The sequence below is a fragment of the Onychomys torridus genome, chromosome 12 (genome assembly GCF_903995425.1).
Source record: "Onychomys torridus chromosome 12, mOncTor1.1, whole genome shotgun sequence".
Lineage (NCBI taxonomy): Eukaryota > Metazoa > Chordata > Mammalia > Rodentia > Cricetidae > Onychomys > Onychomys torridus.
In genome coordinates, this window is record NC_050454.1 from 13588678 (window position 1) to 13605634 (window position 16957).

Consider the following 16957-nt stretch of genomic DNA (forward strand, 5'->3'; position numbering starts at 1 on the left):
CCCACAAGGCCGCGCGGCGGGCCTGGCCGCCCTCTTTCCGCCATCTTGGCGCCGGTGGAGGTGAGGGCCGTCCCCGCCGCTGAACTTTGGGGGCAGATTCCCGGGGTGGGTTTGTCGGCGGCGCTCACCGAGACCCCCCGGCATCTCGGAGACCCTGACCGCCGTGGATTCCTGGGGATTCCGGGAAGGGGGTGCGCGGGATGGAGGAGATGAGGGGCCGATGGTGTTGCGGTCCCTGGTCCTGGGGAGGAAAGTTGGCTGGTCCGGCGGCTGGTCCTCGGGTTCCGGAGGGGAGAATGGGTACATCGTGCCCGTCTTGCTCGCCCCGGAAGCGGGGTCCCTAGAAGCCGGTTTGAGCCGGACCTTGCGTGGGTTCCCCGTGCGCTCTGCGCAGCGCTGTCGACTGGGAGAGCCCTGACTTTGCCTCCGGGTGAGATCTTCAGTGGCTGCCCCCGCACCCAGCCCCTGCCCACGTTTCGGAGTAGTTGGTTGTCAGTCATTCTCTGACGTCCCAGCGTTTCCCCAGGCCCAGCTTCCGTAGTTGATGGTGTGGCAGAGCTGGGTTGCCCATCCTTGGACTGTTACTGGATTCATCCAGCGCGCCGAAGGACAGGAGTTGACGTGTGGGGAACGTGCTGCGTGGCTTTAATTTGCGATCTTGTTTGTTTTCAGGCCTGCTGGGAACAGGACTTCTAAAAGGCAAATATGTCTGGAAGGTATGCGACTCCGTACAGTTGCTATTTATATGATTCACGTCTTAGACGTGAAACCCGCGTTTAAAATAATGCGGGAGGGGAGCAAGATATTTGCGGTGGATGGACTACTGCAAAACAAATCGTGGCGGGGTGCTAAAAGCTAAATGAGAAGTTGTAATGGTTTACTCGTAATGTTTATCTTGTGTGTCTTAGGCTTTGGTGCAAGGCCATTTTTGCTGGCTATAAGCGAGGTCTCCGGAACCAGAGAGAGCACACAGCTCTTCTTAAAATTGAAGGTGTTTATGCTCGAGATGAAACTGAATTCTACTTGGGCAAGAGATGTGCTTATGTGTATAAAGCAAAAAAGTAAGTGTGTTAAATTAAGTATCTTGATTCATTTCAGTTTCTTAGACTATTTTTGTGTGTCTTTTTAAGCGTGTGTGCTTTAAGATGGATACTGCGGTGGCTCTCTTGTCCTCTTCCTACTGGGAATTGAACATAAGGCCTTAGGCACACTGAGACGACATGAGTATGTTTAAAACCCCAGTGATACAAGCCTTTAATCCCAGCATTTGGGAGGTAGAATAAGGGGATGTCTGCTTTCCAGGACTCCAGTGGTTCATTCCATTCAGTTATACTCAGTCCTCTGGTGACATGTGCAGCCAAGTCTCCATTTTTTTCTTTTAGCCCAAGTGGGCTTCAGCCCAGTCTTTCAAACTTCGTGTTTTTTAGAACACACAGATCCTTTCTGTTCTTAGTGATCATAATCCTATAAAAATTGTTTGGCATGTATGAACTGCTGAATGAGTATCCTATATATATTTTCAATTTCTCGAGGATTCTGTGGGGAAACTGGAGGTGAAGGCCCCTGGTCCTAGGAAATAACTGAATTTGTGTCAGGCTATGTTGATGTTGGCTCTCACACTTGTGTCCTTTAAAAACCAGCAACACAGTGACACCTGGAGGCAAGCCAAACAAGACCAGAGTGATCTGGGGGAAAGTAACTCGGGCCCACGGAAACAGTGGCATGGTTCGTGCCAAATTCCGAAGCAACCTTCCTGCAAAGGCCATTGGACACAGAATCCGTGTGGTGAGTACAAGTAGCAAAATAAATGGCTAGAATACGTTCAAGAGGTGAACTTACTGCCTACGTCTCAAGATTTTTGTGTCAGACTGCTATGAATTAGTGACAAGGGAAGGTTGTTACAGAAGATCACATTGTTGGCAGGTGCTCGCATGAAATGTGTGGGTTTCAGGTTTTGCTAAGCTGGCTGGCAGGAGAAATACCTTGGTCAGGTTTTTGGTTGTGACTTTGGGATAGGTCTTACTGCAGCTTTGGTTGGCCTGGGACGTGTTATGTAGGGAAGACTACTTTGAAACAAGGTCCCACTGAGGTGTCCACTCTGGTCTTGAAACTCACCCCAGTCCATGCAGGCCTTGAACTTAAAGGTCCTCCTGCCTCGCCTCCCAAGTAGTTGGGAGTTCAGGCCAGTGCTGCCAGGCTCTTATGTCATACATGTTTTGGGGAGTGGAGGGGGTGCTGTGATATGTTTTGCTGTGTCTGTCATGTCAATACTCGCAGAATATGTGGGAAGCATGCTCATTCTAGGTCTCGGACTTGAACCCTAGTCTTAGGTTTAAGATGATGAGATTTAGCTGGGCATGGTGGTGCACAGCTGGGCCAGCCTGGTCTACAAAGCAAGTTCCAGGACAACCAGGGCTGTTACACACAGAAACCCTATCTCCAAAGAACAAGAAAAAGGATATTTTTGCCAATTGTTTTTTCTTTAGTTAGGGTCCATAGGTACACTATAGTGGTGGTAATGTTAGACTCAGTGCCATCATACTTGGCTTTAATACTTATATTTTAGAGCTGCTATTTTACATTTATGTGTATGGATGTGGGCACATGTGTCACAGTGGTATGTAAAGGTCAAAGGACAATTTTGGGGGAGTCAGCTCTCCCATGTGGCAGTTGTAAGAAATCTAACTCCATGTGGTCATACATGGTGTCAAGTGTCTAGCCACTGAGCCATTTTACCATCCCTTGCAAATTTTTGTTACTGTTCTTAATGCTGTTTGGGGGGCTGGGGATGATAGCTCAGCTCAGGGGCTAATTATAGTTGGAATTCATAACGCCTTGTGCTTGAGTATGGGGAGGGTGGCTGGTTCTTGGGGCTGGGAAGATGGCTCTGTTGGTAAAAGCTTTGCACAAGAATGAAGTCCTAAGTTCTTTCCCCAGAAGCCGGATAAAACATTCAGGCACAGCAGTGTGTTCACAATCCTAGCACTGGGGAGACAGGAAGACCCTTGGTGTTGATGGGGCAGTCTGTAAACTCTAGGTTCATTCAATGAGAGACCTTCCTGTCTCAAAAGGAGGTGGAAAGCCTTTGGAAAAACTGAATGAGCTTCAAGTAGATGAGCGTGTGTGTATATATAAAGTGAGTTTTAGTACCTAAGCCTGTTTGCTAAAGGCCAAATGCTGTACAAACTAAACTTCCTTACTATCAGGATATAAATCACCAGGTACATTTTGGGATGAGTAATTGGGATATTTATCCTAATTGTATATTCAATGATTTGTAAGTTTATTAACATTCACCTAATGTTTTTATGCTTTTCTTTTTCTCCAGATGCTGTACCCTTCCCGGATTTAAACTAATGAAAGTAAATAAAAGTGGATTTGTGCTCTTGTATTTCCTTTCACCAGAACTTTCTTAAAAGTTTTCATATGTTTAAGGTGGTGGGAGTTGTCCAGCATTTTCAGTCAAGGAAATTCTGTGATGATCAGTATTGGGCAGAGACATGTTTACAAGATACTTTGTCACCAGGTGCTGGCGGTGCACACCTTTAGCAGAGGAGCTAAAGGGAGGCAGAGGCAGATGGGTCTCTAGTGAGGCCAGCCTGGTCTACAGAGTGAGTTTCAGGACAGTCAAGGCTACACAGAGGAACCCTGTCTCAAAAAATTAAAAAAATAGGGGTTGGGGATTTTGCTCAGTGGCAGAGCACTTGCCTAGCAAGTGCAAGGCCCTGGGTTCGATCCTCAGCTCCACCAAAAATTTAAAAATTTTAAAAAAAGGTTTTGCCGGGTGAGGGGGTGTACACCTTTAATGCCAAAGCTGTGTTTGATGCCAGGACTGTAGTGAGAGCCTGTCTCAAAGTTTTATATACTTTACTGCTGGGTAGTGGGTGGGTGAATAAGCTTTGGTTGGGAAAGTGTCTTCGTTCTGGACTTAAGTGAAAGAAGCATTGAATCATCTTAGGCCTGGTGTGAAGCTCAGTGAAACACTGGGATAGCAGGCCTGGGCTTGGGTGCTGTGGGTATATGGGATGAAGTGCCATAATTAACAGTGCAACCTGTTCAGTATAGATCAGGAAAGTTGAGTGCAAGAAGTTGGGAAGAATTTGAACGGTGCTTTTTTTGGTATTTGCCCCATTCAGATAAGCTGGGTCTGGTTGGATAGGAATAATGGGTCAAGCTATTGTCACAGTTTTTTATAGCTTGGGAAAAGTCTTTGAAAAAGACTGGTTTTATTTTAAAGTGCAGTGCAGGGTTGATAGCATATTTACAAGAGTAAGTAGTGATCTAAAATGTAGTTTTGAGGATGTGCTAGAAATAGGAAGACATCTTCAGCTTGTGTGGTTGGGTTGCTAGCAAGCCCTTTTATTAACCAGTCTTTAGATTGTATTGTAAATGTCTGCAACTGCCTGAGCCATTAACACTTTGTGAAAGGCCTTGTGAATCATTCCCACACTAAATTTTTCTTTGACCATATTGGGGAAAAGACTGGTCAGCTCAAGTTAAAGTTACCATTCTGCAAGTCCTGGTTGGGAGTATGGTCTCCAAAGGAGTGTCAAAAAGAGTTTGGGAGGCAGTGGGTCAGCTGTGACCCATCGGATCAGATATGAAGGCTAGCTCACTGGATCCCTCAGGGAGTTCACATTGGAAAAATCTAGTTTTCAAGGGTAGGAGGCACCAATTTGGGGCTTATTCCAATGAAAATTGTTGTGTTTGTGGCTCTTACAATGTGGTCAGCAACCTCAAATAGAGAAAAGTATGGTGTAATGTGAAAAGGACAGAGAGGTGTCTCAGGACAAGGTTGTAGGAAACCAGGTGTGATCGGTCCTTTCAAATTGCTTACGACTTCGGTGAATGCAAAATCACAAGAGGTCTTCGTTACTGTTGATTTTTTTCCCATCGTTCCTGGAAATTAACAGGTGGGAAAAGGTTAATACTGGATTATCTTGGCAACCCTCTATAAGCTGAAGTCAGGTGGGATTTGCAATCTTAAAAGTTTTGAGAACTGAAGTAGAGTGGGTTCTACAATGACTTAATTTTTAACTTAAGTTTATATTTTAAAAGCAATTGGTTATGACGGTCTCAATGATAAATTTGGCTTTGATGGCTGAGTAGATAATGTTTACAAGGTAGGGGAGCCAGTCATTTTAAATGAACGATTTGGTGTGGCTGGCTCACTGTGACCAATAAACAGTGGACAGGGTACTATGGAGGAACTGGTAAGAATTAAGCGTTTCAGCTAAGTAGAGAAAGGTTCAACCTCCTTTATAAGGAGTGGTTTATATATGCCATGGCACGTAAGTTTGCGCAAAGGCTTCAAATATGAGGTGCTAGGATCTACCCAACTTTTCCTGGGCTAACACAAGTTTGAGCAAAGGCTTCAAATATGAAGTGCTAGGATCTACCCAACTTTTCCTGGGCTAACCCTGGGAGCTGCCCCACGATTACCGTAACCTTAGTTGGTTGTACAGGCAGCTTTGGCAGTTAAGCGATGGGGCTGCCATGGACTGCAAAGCATCTGGTTCACCAGACTGCTCTAAGCAGTTAGTCCGCGTCCTGGCAGCTGCCGGGTACGGGTCTAGCGAATGAAGTGGGACAAGCTGCTTCCGAAGACACCGCCCCCCACGCCCATCCGCCGCGCGCTAATCCCCGCCGCCCCGGGTTCCCACAGCTCCGTTCACGTGGGCTGCCCGGCGGCGTTCATTGGCCAGCTCGACGCTCGCGCGGACGCCGCTGCCCTGGTCCTCCGCCGGACTCGGCGTGATGCCGGCCAATGGCGAGGCGGCGGAGGGCCCGCCACCTGTCCGCGGCGAGGGCGGGCGGCGGCGGGGAGGCGTCGCACTCCATGGTAACGACGCCGGCCCGAAGATGGCGGCCGCTGGGGCTGGAGGCGCGGGCGGCCCGGGCGCAGGGCCGCGGGGCCGCTGGGCCGGCTGCCTGTGGGTGCGAGGCGTCCTGCTCGTGCTGGGCGGGCTCCCGGCCGGCGCCGCGGCTGCTCCGGTCTCCCTGAGCACTTCGCCTCCGTGTCGGCATCACGTCCCTTCGGACACTGAGGTAGGGCGACGCGGGGCGCGAGCGGGCCGGGCGAGCGGGTGCTGGAGCCCCGCGGAGGGTGTGGCGTCCGGGGCGCCGGACTGCAGGTGCCCTGCAAGGAGAAAGCCAGCGCCCGATCCGCCGTCAGCCCCTGCTCCGGGCCGAGCGGCGGAGTTAGGCACTTGTCCCCCACCCGTTCCGCTAAGCCCGGTAGCCCCACAAACTTGGGCGAGCACCAGAATTCGCAAAGCACTTGTTAAAACAGATTGCTTCCCCACTGCCTCACTTTCTGACTCAGGAGGTCTGGCACGCATCCCCACAATTCAGATTCCTAGATACTGATGCTGCTCACCCAAGCAGCGCACCGGGAACCACTAATCTGAAGACTTGGGAAGCAGCTTAGGGGAGAACCAGACGGAGCTGTTGGAGGGCTGCTGAGAGGTCTCCCGAAGCAAAAGTTCAGCATTTGTTTTCTAATTATCACTTTATCCCACCCCCCAGCCCGGCATACTCTGTTCCTCTTTCCACCGGCCTCTCTCCCAGTCTAAATTCCTTTAGTCTTACTTCAGATCTCAACCTCAGATCTGCCTAACCAAACCAACCTAGTAGAATGTTCTTTCCATTTGCACAGAACGCCTTATCTGCCCTGTATTCTGGCGCTTAACCAGGTTCTACTCTGGTACACTTAGCTCTCAGCCCTGCCTCGCCGTGTAATTTAGTCCCAAGGTTCCTTGAGATAACATTTGTTTGGTACTGAGTCCTTCACTCGGAGGCAGCCCTACAGTTACTACTGTTCTGTGTGTGAGTAAGAAGGGACAGTACTTGAGACGGGACTGCATGGTGTGATTATCATAAATCATTTCAGCCTAGAAATCTCAGCCTACTCACTTTGTGGTAATTTCCAAGAATGAAGAATGTACGTATGCTGTTTAACTATGAGCCAGAGTGTTAAGTGGTTGTGTTACGATTTTTTGCTTTGCGTGTTTCTTTTTTTTTTTTTCCTTTTCTTTTTTCATTTTTATTTTATTTTATTTTATTTTATTGAGACAGGGTCTCATACAGCCCAGGCTAGCCATGAGTTGGAGGATGCTGGTGATCTCCTGATATGCCTGCCCCTGTCTCATACACCGGTGTACCTACATGCAAGACTTTAGCTTTTATCATGACACTGTATTTCAGCTGTATTACTTGGCTTATTTTATTGAGACAGGGTCTCTTTCTGTAACACAGTCTAGCCTGGAACTCGCCATGTAGCCCAAGCTGGTTTAAAAGTTGCATTTGATAACATCTCTAAATGCTATCTGATGTTCTTGTTTTCTTCTTTCTTTAAGACTGTAGTCCAGACTGGCCTTGAACTTGCTGTGTAGCTCAGGCTGGTCTTGAACTCCCAGATCCCCACGCCTCAGTTCCCCGAGTGCTAGGGTTATCCATGTGCAGCATCACTCCTGGCTCTGGTCTTTTTTCCTCTCCGGTGAGCTTTTCATGTTAGTTGGTGTTCTTTTCAACCGTCCGTTTGGTTCTTTCTGTTGCTGCCCGCAGGCTTCCTCACATCGTTCCGTACTTATTCCTCTCTAAGCCTCAGAGCACATGAGAGCTTCATTACCTGCTTGTTGCAGTTCAGGTCCCCGGGGTTAGTTTCTCCTCACTGCTGTTTTTCCTCGGCACGGGTCACATTCTTGTTCTGTTCTTGTGTTCTGGTGACTGTTGAGTTCTCACCGGGCACTGGATGCTGTGGGCTTCCCCTTTGGCAGTCTTTCAGACTTTGTGGTACTGTAAGATCTGAACACTTCTGCCCACCAAGCTTGTAAGGCTCCACATTCCTATGCAAAACCAGAATGGGAAGTGTTCTCAGGAGTTAAAAAAGTCGTATAAATCAGAGGTACAAGCCAGCGGTGGTGGCGCATGACTTTAGTCCCAGCACTTGGGAGGCAGAGCCAGGCGGATCTCTGTGAGTTCCAGGCCAGCCTGGGCTACAGAGTGAGTTCCAGGAAAGGCGCAAAGCTACACAGAGAAACCCTGTCTCAAAAAACCAAAAATAAATTTAATAAATAAATAAGTAAATAAATCAGAGGTACAGTTTCTATATATACACACACATGTATGTATATACATATATATATTTAAACATTTATTTATTTTATGTGCACTAGTGTTTTGCCTGCATGTATATCTGTATGAGGGTGTCGGATCCCCTGGAAATGGAGTTACAGACAGTTGTGAGCTGCCATGTGGATGCTGGGAATTGAACCCGGGTCCTCTGGAAGAGTAGCCAGTGCTCTTAACCACTGAACCATCTCTCCAGCCCATAAATATTTGCAATTTTTATTTCTCCTGGGGGGGGGGGAGAGTCATGTAAATGAGAGCTAGAGAAAAGATAAAGCACTCTTTTGTATGAAGTTTTTGCTCTCTTAAGAAATAACTTAAGGTTCTTTCAGGCTGGGGTAATAGCTCATTTGGTGAAGTTCTTGCCTTTCAAGCATGAGGTCCTGAGTTTGCTGTCCTAGAACCCAGGTTAAAAAGGAAAATGGAACGTGAAGATCGTCCTTATAATCCTAGCCTTGGGGAAGCAGGGCTGGGGGAACTGCTGAGGCTTACTGGCCAAAAGCCTAGCCTGCTTGACAACTTCCAAGCCTTTGAGAGACCCCATCTCAAAATACAAGATGGAGGACATTTGCCTCCACATTTCTGTGCACAAATGTGTATGTGCATCTGTGCATGCATATGCACACGCATGTGCACGCACACACAACATTTTTAGTCTCTTGTCATTTCTTTCCCTTTTTTGAAACAAGGTCTCACTATTCTCTCTGTAGCTCTGGCTGGCCTTGAACTCACAGAGATTGCCTGCTCCTGCCTCCCCAGGGCTGGGAATAATGGTGTGAGCCAAGATGCTCTGCCTCTTTTGTCATTTTCTGAAGACTTGGAGTCAGTAAACTTAGAATCTATATGGCAAACTAAAAGTAATTAACAAAATCCAAGCCTTTTGGCAGCTGCAGTTACTGTAGTGATTTACTCAATTTCAAAATGCTTATCTCTGAGATGATAATGTTGGCTTGGGAAACACTGGCGTTCAGGCTTCTAACGTCATAGAATGTAAGGTAAGGAACTTTGGGGGAAGTATTACACTTAAATTTGGCTTATTAATTTTGTTTAGGTCTCAATTGTGTAATTAAATGAACACACATATTTAAATTCTACTATATAAAGGAAAAGGTCCTACCGATCTTTGAAAAAGTTTTCAAACTATCCATTCTTCTAGGTCATAAACAAGGTTCATCTTAAGACAAGTCATGTTGTAAAGAGAGAGGCTGATGGTCATCTACGAATCAAGACTGTCTATGATCAGAGTATTGAAGAGTAAGTCTGTTGGGCTTTTGACGTTCATTCATTGTTGGAGACATCGTCCCGTGCTGCCCAGGCTGGCTGTCACCTCAGTGTGCTGCCCAGGCTGACCTCAAACGCACTCAACATCGTCCTGTCTCAGCCTTGTCATTCTTTTCTTTCCTTTTTTTTTTTTTTTTTTTTTTTGGTTTTTGGAGACAGGGTTTCTCTGTGTTGTTCTGGCGCCTTTCCTGGAACTCACTCTGTAGACCAGGCTGGCCTCGAACTCACAGAGATCCGCCTGGCTCTGCCTCCCGAGTGCTGGGACTAAAGGCATGCGCCACCACCGCCTGGTGTTTGTCATTTTTTTCTAAGATCTTTTTATTTTTTGAGCTGAGGATCGAACCCAGGGCCTTGCACTTGCTAGGCAAGCGCTCTACCACTGAGCTAAATCCCAACCCCATCTTTTTCTATTGTCAGTCTAAATATTAAAAATATTTTCATGGTTATCTAGCATAATATCCATAGATAGAACTAGAAAAGGTCTGGTGTAACTCTAAAATAAAACTGAATTGAAATTGCCTTTTATTCTGAATAGGCAGAGGCCATGGTATGTAATTAAAATCTGTTTATCATGAATAATTTAAAGAGAACAAAATTGACCTTACTTGACTGTGTCCATAGCAGACCTGGAAGACACTTGTAAGTATTCAAAGAGAAAATTAGAGAAGTTGTAAATAAAAACAATAATAAGGAAGTTTACAGAATTCTTCAATAGGTAGATTATGTAGTCCGATTGGTATGTTGTCCAAGAGCGGTCCAGACAGCAGGTAGACTGTGAGTCTGACGTAGTTTGTGGAGTGCTCCATCCAGAATGAAAGAGATAGCGTGTAATCATGCTTCACTCCATGCTGGGCACAGGGTGATGTCTCACAGACCCATCGAGGTAAGCTGAGACTTTGGAAGACAAGCTCCCAAATATGCAGCTGTGCGCTTCTGTATGGACGGTCCTACGGCCCTTGAGATGCAGTCCGGAGAGATAGGATGTGCTGTGACTCAGGGTGGCCGTTCTTTTCTCATGTGGTCATAGAGACTGAACCCAGAGCCTTGTACCCACAGGAAAGTGCCATAGCACTGGGTTACGCCCACCCCTTAGAGCGGCACTTCTTACGTTTTTGTCATTATTTTCAGGCTGCTTCCCGAGAAAAGATATCTTGTAAAGGTATGTAATAATAAATACTCATCAAGTGGATACTTCAAACAGGTACATTTTATTATGTGCTAATTCTCCCATGAAAAAGGAAAATACATACATGGCTGGTTTATGAGTGAAGAAAAGATTTTGGTAGTAAATGTATTTTTCATTTTAATAAAGGCATTTTGTGATATGCTTAGCAAAACTTCGTTGGACTTTGATATTAAATTAGTCATTTTATAATTTGATTTTTTTGTTTGTTTGTTTGTTTTTAGAGACAGGGTTTCTCTGTAGTTTTGGAGGCTGTCCTGGACTAGCTCTGTAGACCAGGCTAGCCTCGAACTCACAGAGATCCACCTGCCTCTGCCTCCTGAGTGCTAGGATTACAGGCGTGCACCACCACCGCCCTGCTATCTCTTTTTCTCAGTCTGTCAAGTTTTGGGGGATCAAAGCCTGCTGAGGATAGGGTGCAAAGGACAATTTTTGCAACACATTGAGAACACCATTTTCTGCATGAGAATGTTCTTTTTCCTAATGATTAGTTGACATGACAGTGTGACATGGCAGAGGAATTATTCTTATCATTATTACTGTGTATGTGTGTGATGTGAGTATGGGTGCACGTGTAGAGGTCAGAGGCTAGCTAACTTTCAGAAGTAGTTCTCATTTCTTCATAGGTTCCCAAGGTTGAAACTAAGTTCATCAGGGGTCAAGCTTCATTGGCACATGTCATCAAGGGGTGTGTGTGTGTGTGTGTGTGTGTGTGTGTGTGTGTGTGTGTGCGCGCGTACACACACAGGCACAGGTAGAGGTCAGAGGACAGCTTTCAGGGTTTGATCTCTCCTTCCACTATGGGCTCACTGGGGTCATCAATGTTACACACCAAATGCCTTTAACTGCTGAGCCATCTCGCCAGCCCTCATCAGATTTTTAGCTGTCCACGGGGTCTCACAGTACATACTGAGCCAATTCTCTATGGCCCACAGAACTTAATGAGCTTTTACATAAGAAGCCACCTTAATACTAGAATCTAAGTCGACCTCACATTTGAAATAATCACTAATAGTTGGAGTATACATCTTCATTAATGGTGTCAGTCATCAGTAGTTGAGATAATGTTTTTGGAGTGGATAAGCTGGAGCTGGGATCTGCTTAGTGCCCTGCTTCCAAACTCTACTAGAAAAACGAGCCATCGTTCCCTCCTGGATTCACACTCTCTGCTGCCACATGACCTTGGTCAGGTGTCCGCATTCCCGAAACCTAGGAGTTTTCTTCCTCGGTCTTATAACCGTTAATATTCCATGCTTGTTTTCTTAAACACACTGCCTCCCACGACTGCGATTCTAACTAGATTTTTCTGTTTTGTTTAGAACAAACTTTTCCCACAAGCTATTTCTTACTTAGAGAAAACATTTCAGGTTCGTCGACCTGCCGGCAGGATCTTACTGAGCAGGTATGTGACGTCAGGTGGTGACCATTTCCTCCATCCACTTAGCTCCGTGGACTTTCCGTTCTACCATATGACAGTGCGTGAACTTTATAGTGGAATTTTGTTCCATGTGTTTTTAGAAACAAAACTACAAGATACTTAAAAGGGTTGAAAAAGCACCTGCTGAATGACCCCCCTTTCCCTGCCTTCCCATTATAAGCTGTTCAGGTCTCCACTCCTCCATGTGGTGATGGCTTTGAGAGGTATTTGATAACCCAAGTATGGAGGACTCCCTGTAAACCCCGAGTCTCTTGGTGAACTGTCTGCCTTGTTAAATAATAACCCTTCTTAAAGAAGGGATAGAGTGGTGTATTCATTGTTTTTCTGTTTCTGTGATAAGAAAACACCATGACCAAGGCAGGGCTCGTTTGGGGCCTATGGTTCAGAGAGTCAGGGTCCGTGATAGGGGAGAAGTCGAGGTGGCAGGCAGCGCAAAGTGGCTGCCAGTGTATGGCTGTACGGTAACTGCTGTGAACTGTTCTCTTTCTTTCTGTAATTTTGGATGTATGATTAACCCAAAGGCAATGTGCAACAAACCAGTACCTACGGAAAGGAAATGACCCACACAGATACTGTACTGGGGAGTGTGCGCTGCATACCAAGTGTGGTCCCATCATAGTGCCGGAGGAGCACCTCCAGGTCAGTCTCCCTGCACTCAGCAGGGCTTCCCAGTGTCTCCGAGCAGGGGTTTTCAGGTGACAGAAAGAAGGCGCAGTAACTGTTTGTTTGTTTGTTCGTTTGTTTGTTTGTTTGTTTGTTTGCGGTGCTCTGGAGCAAACGGGTGCCTCTGCATGCTAGGCCAGTACTCTCCCACCCCAAGACTCCATTTTCTCCCAACAGCTAGTCCCAGTTATGATTCTGGCTTTATCCCTCCCTGGCTTTGCAAGCTCATTGGATCTTTGCTTTGGCCCATCTACATTTGTGCCTGGGTTTGCTGCAGCAGCTGAGCTGAGAGAACTTGGTCTTTTTTGTTGTTGTTTTGTTTTTCAGGAACATTTCTTTTAGCATTTTAAAAGGGCAATTTAATGTCTCCTAAAATATAACCTCTCAACCAAGTTCACACTTCAGTCCATAAATAATGCTAGCAGCTGACCAGGTCCAGTGACATAAACCTCCAGATATACTGAAGTATGAGGATCACTTGGGCCTATAAGTCAAAACCAGCTGGAACAACATTGCAGGATTTTGTTTCAAAAAAGACATAATAGTAATTGTATAATGTGTTCAGGAGTGTTCTTTATGAAACTATAAATAGACCTATTTAGGTTATTAAATTATAGTGTAGCTATAAAATGGAACTGCTAAAAATGGAGTCACTTTCTGTACTGACTTGAAGAGATATTTAAGCTCTTAACTGAGAGAAGAAAGATTGGACTCAGTAGGTCTAGTTAGCTTGTTTATCTGAAAAGTACAGATGTACTTTGTAAAAACAAAACAAAAAACCCTATACAGTGATCTAAGTGTGGTAATAATATCTATAATCTCAGCACTTGGAGGGTGGAGACAGGAGACTCCGGTTTGGTTTCAGCCTGGGCTACAGAGCAAGACTTATTTCAGAAAGCAAAGGAAATCAGAAAAAGGAGTATCTGGAGGAATATACACACTAAACAATTGAGATAGAGTTCCAAATGCTAATTTTTTTCTTTTATTTATCTTTCTCATTTTGTGTGTATGGCTGATTTTCCTGAATGATCATCTGTGCATGCACTATGTGTGTGCACTGCCTGGGGAGGCCAGAAGAGGGCACCAGATCCCCTGTAACTGAAGTTACAGACAGTCGTGAGCTGCTGTGTGAGTGCCAAGAAGCAAGCCCAGGTCCTCTGGAAAAACAGCCAGTGTTCTTAACCTTTGAGTCATCTCTCTAGCCCTGGTTTTCTTTCTTTTTAAAAAACTTCTATTTTTAATTAATAATAAACATATGTTTATGAGCCTATGAGTGTAGGTGCCCATGGAGGTCAGAGAAATCAGATCCCCTGGAACTGGACTTTCAGGCAGATGTGAGCAGTCTAACAGGAGTGCTAAGAACTGAACTTGGGTCCTCTGCAAGATCTGCATATGATGCTTCTAACTGAGTCCTCTCTTCTGCCTCTGATGGTTTCCATTACAAGCTGCATGTGGTGGGGTTGGGGGAGGAGCTGGAGAGATAGCTCAGTGGTTAAGAACATTTGCTGCTGGGTGGTGGTAGTGCACACCTTTAATCCCAGCACTCCAGACGCAGAGGCAGGCGGATCTCTATGAGTTCGAGGCCAGCCTAGGCTACAGAGTAAGTTCCAGGACAAGCTCCAAAGCTACACAGAGAAACCGTCTCGAAAAACCAAAAAAAAAAAAAAAAAGGGGGGGAAGAAGAAGAAGCAAAATAAGCAATATATATTTTCTGTAAAATGGAAATTTGGGTGTTTCTCCCCATTTTCTCCAAAAGCATGGCTGAAGAAGCAAACAAACAAAACTCACAATGTGTTGATTTCCAAAATAATTCTTATTTACATCAATTTATTTTGTGCGCAGGTGGGTGTGCAAGTGCCACTGTGCATGCATGGAGGCCAGGGGACAAGTTGTAGTCATTGGCTCTCTCCTCCCCTCGTGTGGGTACTGATGAGCACACTCAGCTGCTGAGCTCTCGCCAGCCCTCACTGTGTGCAGTTAGAGGACTTTAATAAGAGGAACTGTCCACAAGCATTGCAAAGCACAGCGAGATGTGCATAGAGGGCAAGAGCCAGACAAGGCCCCTTAGCCTGCAGGCAAGGGTGACGTCAGGAGGGACCAGTTGTACCTTGTATTCTTTTGCATTGCATAATTTTGTTTGTTTGTTTGTTTTTGTTTTGTTTTTTCGAGACAGGGTTTCTCTGTGTAGTTTTGGTACCTGTTCTGGATCTCACTCTGCAGACCAGGCTGGCCTCGAACTCACAGAGCTCTGCCTGCCTCTGCCTCCCAAGTGCTAGGATTAAAGGCATGTGCCACCACCACTCGGCTCTAAATTTTTAACAAAATTCTGAATTTTTTAAATTTTATTTATTATGTGTGCATGTGTGTGTGTGTGTGTGTGTGTGTGTTGTGATGTATTTGTGCACATGTGGGCACATCCTTGCCAAGGCACTTATGGAGGTCAAAGGACCGCACAGAGAGTGCTTTACCTGCTGAGATGTCTTGCTGGCCCATGATTTGCTTTGCTATTTATTTATTATTTATTTTTTGAGATAGAGTCTCTGTGTAGCCCTGGCTGTCCTGGAACTCCCTATGTAGACCAGGTTGGCCTTGATGTCTACCTATTTCTGCCTCCCGAGTACTAAGATTACAGGTGTACACTCCCAGCTATTAGCTTGTTTTATTGCACTTATTTATTTGTTTTGCGTGTTTGTGTGTTTATACCACAGCATGTGGAAGTCAGGGCATTGTTAGAAGGTCGGTTCCATCCTTTGACCATGTGGGGTCCAAGGTTCAAACTCAGGCCAGGAAGATTGGCCACGCTGCCTCTACCTGCCACGCCATCTTTCCAGCCCATATTTTCTTTATGATGGTAAATACTTCCCATCAGGTTGAAAGTTTTTATTAATTAGATTTGAAATAATCATATCCAAAAGAAGTTGCAAAAATTTTGTATATGACATAAGTTGGTGGTAGAGTGCTACCTACAGTGTGTTCCATTCCCAGTACAGCAAAATGCGGGTGTGGGTGTGTAGGAAAGCCCCTTCACCAAGTGTCGCTGTGGCAAATGCCTGACCAAAAGTATTTTGGGGAGAAAAGGGTTTCTTTTAGCCTACAGTTCCAGTTCTAGGCCATCATTAAGGGACGTCAAGGCAGGCACTTTAAAGACAGACTGGCTGGTATTCTAGGAACCACAGCAGGAACTGAGGATGCAGCTGCCTTCTAGTCAGCTTACTTACAGTTCAGGACCACCTGCTTAGGGAGGGCACCACCCACAGTGGCCTGGTCCCCCCATCAGTTAGCAATCAAGACAGCTTCCCGCAGACATGCCCGCAGGATCTAGGCAGCCCCTAATTGAAGCTCCCTTCTCATGTGATTCTAGGGTGTGGCAAGTTGACTTTTAGAAGTAACCAGCACACTAGTTTCAGGGTTGTTTTTTTGTTGGTTTGTTTTGGTTTGGGTTTTTTTTATTTGTTTTGTTTGTTTATTTGTTTTCTGACATGAGGTCTCACTATGTAGCCATGGCTGTCCTGGAACTTCCTATGTAGACCAGGTTGTCCTCGAACTCACAGAGCTCTGCCTGCCTCTGCCTCCCAAGTGCTGTGACTAAAGGATTGCATCACTACGCCAGCTTGGTTTCAGGATTTAAAAACCATTACTGTTTCTTTTTCTCTGCATCCTAGTTTGCTGACCTTCATAAATGGCAGTCATTTACTTTCATTGAGTATAAATTTATGACCATCTGTATCAAGTAAAAAATTACAGTGAAATAAATTCAGAAGAGGTAATAATAGAACAGAGAAAAAGAGATGGGATTTGTGGTCCTTATTTTGTTTTGCTTATGAGCTAGAAATCTTGCCTTGTTGTTTGGTATGGATTCAAGGGATCCTCCTGCCTCAGCCTCCCAAGTACAGGGACTGTAGGTTTGAGTGCATGCCTGCCCAGTTCCCGAGTTGGGTGAGAGTTTGGGGGTGGGGAATAAATGAAAGTTAAGTAATGTGTATCTCCAGTCTGTAATTGCCGGATAGTGTCGCTCAGCTAACTCAGTGTCTGCCTTTCTGTTCACCTGTGTGCGCAGCAATGCAGGGTCTGCCGAGAGGGCAAGTGGCCCTGTGGAGCCGTGGGTGCCCTAGACCACGAGGGTGTCCAGGATGCAGACTTTGTTCTCTACGTCGGTGCTCTGGCCACTGAGAGATGCAGCCATGAAAACATCATCTCTTATGCAGCCTATTGTCAGCAGGAGGCGAAAATGGACAGGTGAGCTTCCCAGAATGCTTTAGTGC

The 16957-nt window shown here is 45.8% G+C and overlaps 2 protein-coding genes across 4 annotated transcripts in view; both read left to right on the forward strand.

Annotated features, from left to right (window-relative positions):
* The first annotated feature begins 7 nt into the window (after positions 1 to 7).
* On the forward strand, positions 8 to 3407 carry Rpl35a (ribosomal protein L35a). 2 transcript variants are annotated; one of them, XM_036204071.1, is made up of 5 exons: positions 8 to 60; positions 673 to 716; positions 909 to 1061; positions 1641 to 1785; positions 3329 to 3407. In XM_036204071.1, the coding sequence occupies exons 2-5, from the start codon at positions 706 to 708 to the stop codon at positions 3350 to 3352; spliced, it is 333 nt and encodes a 110-aa protein (XP_036059964.1). In that variant the 5' UTR covers positions 8 to 60; positions 673 to 705; the 3' UTR covers positions 3353 to 3407. The 2 variants fall into 2 exon arrangements, with proteins under 2 accessions (XP_036059964.1, XP_036059965.1); XM_036204072.1 differs by having other exon boundaries at positions 37 to 105.
* Positions 3408 to 5747: 2340 nt separating this feature from the next.
* Lmln (leishmanolysin like peptidase) overlaps positions 5748 to 16957 on the forward strand; it is a 54246-nt gene continuing 43036 nt past the window's right edge. The window contains exons 1-6 of one of the 2 annotated variants that reach the window (XM_036204156.1): positions 5748 to 6048; positions 9287 to 9384; positions 10540 to 10570; positions 11914 to 11996; positions 12554 to 12671; positions 16753 to 16931. In XM_036204156.1, coding sequence (XP_036060049.1) covers positions 5758 to 6048; positions 9287 to 9384; positions 10540 to 10570; positions 11914 to 11996; positions 12554 to 12671; positions 16753 to 16931 — 800 coding nt within the window. In that variant the 5' untranslated portion in view covers positions 5748 to 5757. The remainder of the gene's footprint in view (positions 6049 to 9286; positions 9385 to 10539; positions 10571 to 11913; positions 11997 to 12553; positions 12672 to 16752; positions 16932 to 16957) is intronic. The other variant, XM_036204157.1, reaches the window with a different exon arrangement.

What these genes read in the sequence shown, in the direction of transcription:
- Rpl35a (XM_036204071.1), top strand. An exon ending in TATGTGTATAAAGCAAAAAA is followed by an intron (nt 1,062 to 1,640) that starts GTAAGTGTGTTA and finishes TTTAAAAACCAG; the next exon opens with CAACACAGTGACACCTGGAG. An exon ending in TTGGACACAGAATCCGTGTG is followed by an intron (nt 1,786 to 3,328) that starts GTGAGTACAAGT and finishes CTTTTTCTCCAG; the next exon opens with ATGCTGTACCCTTCCCGGAT.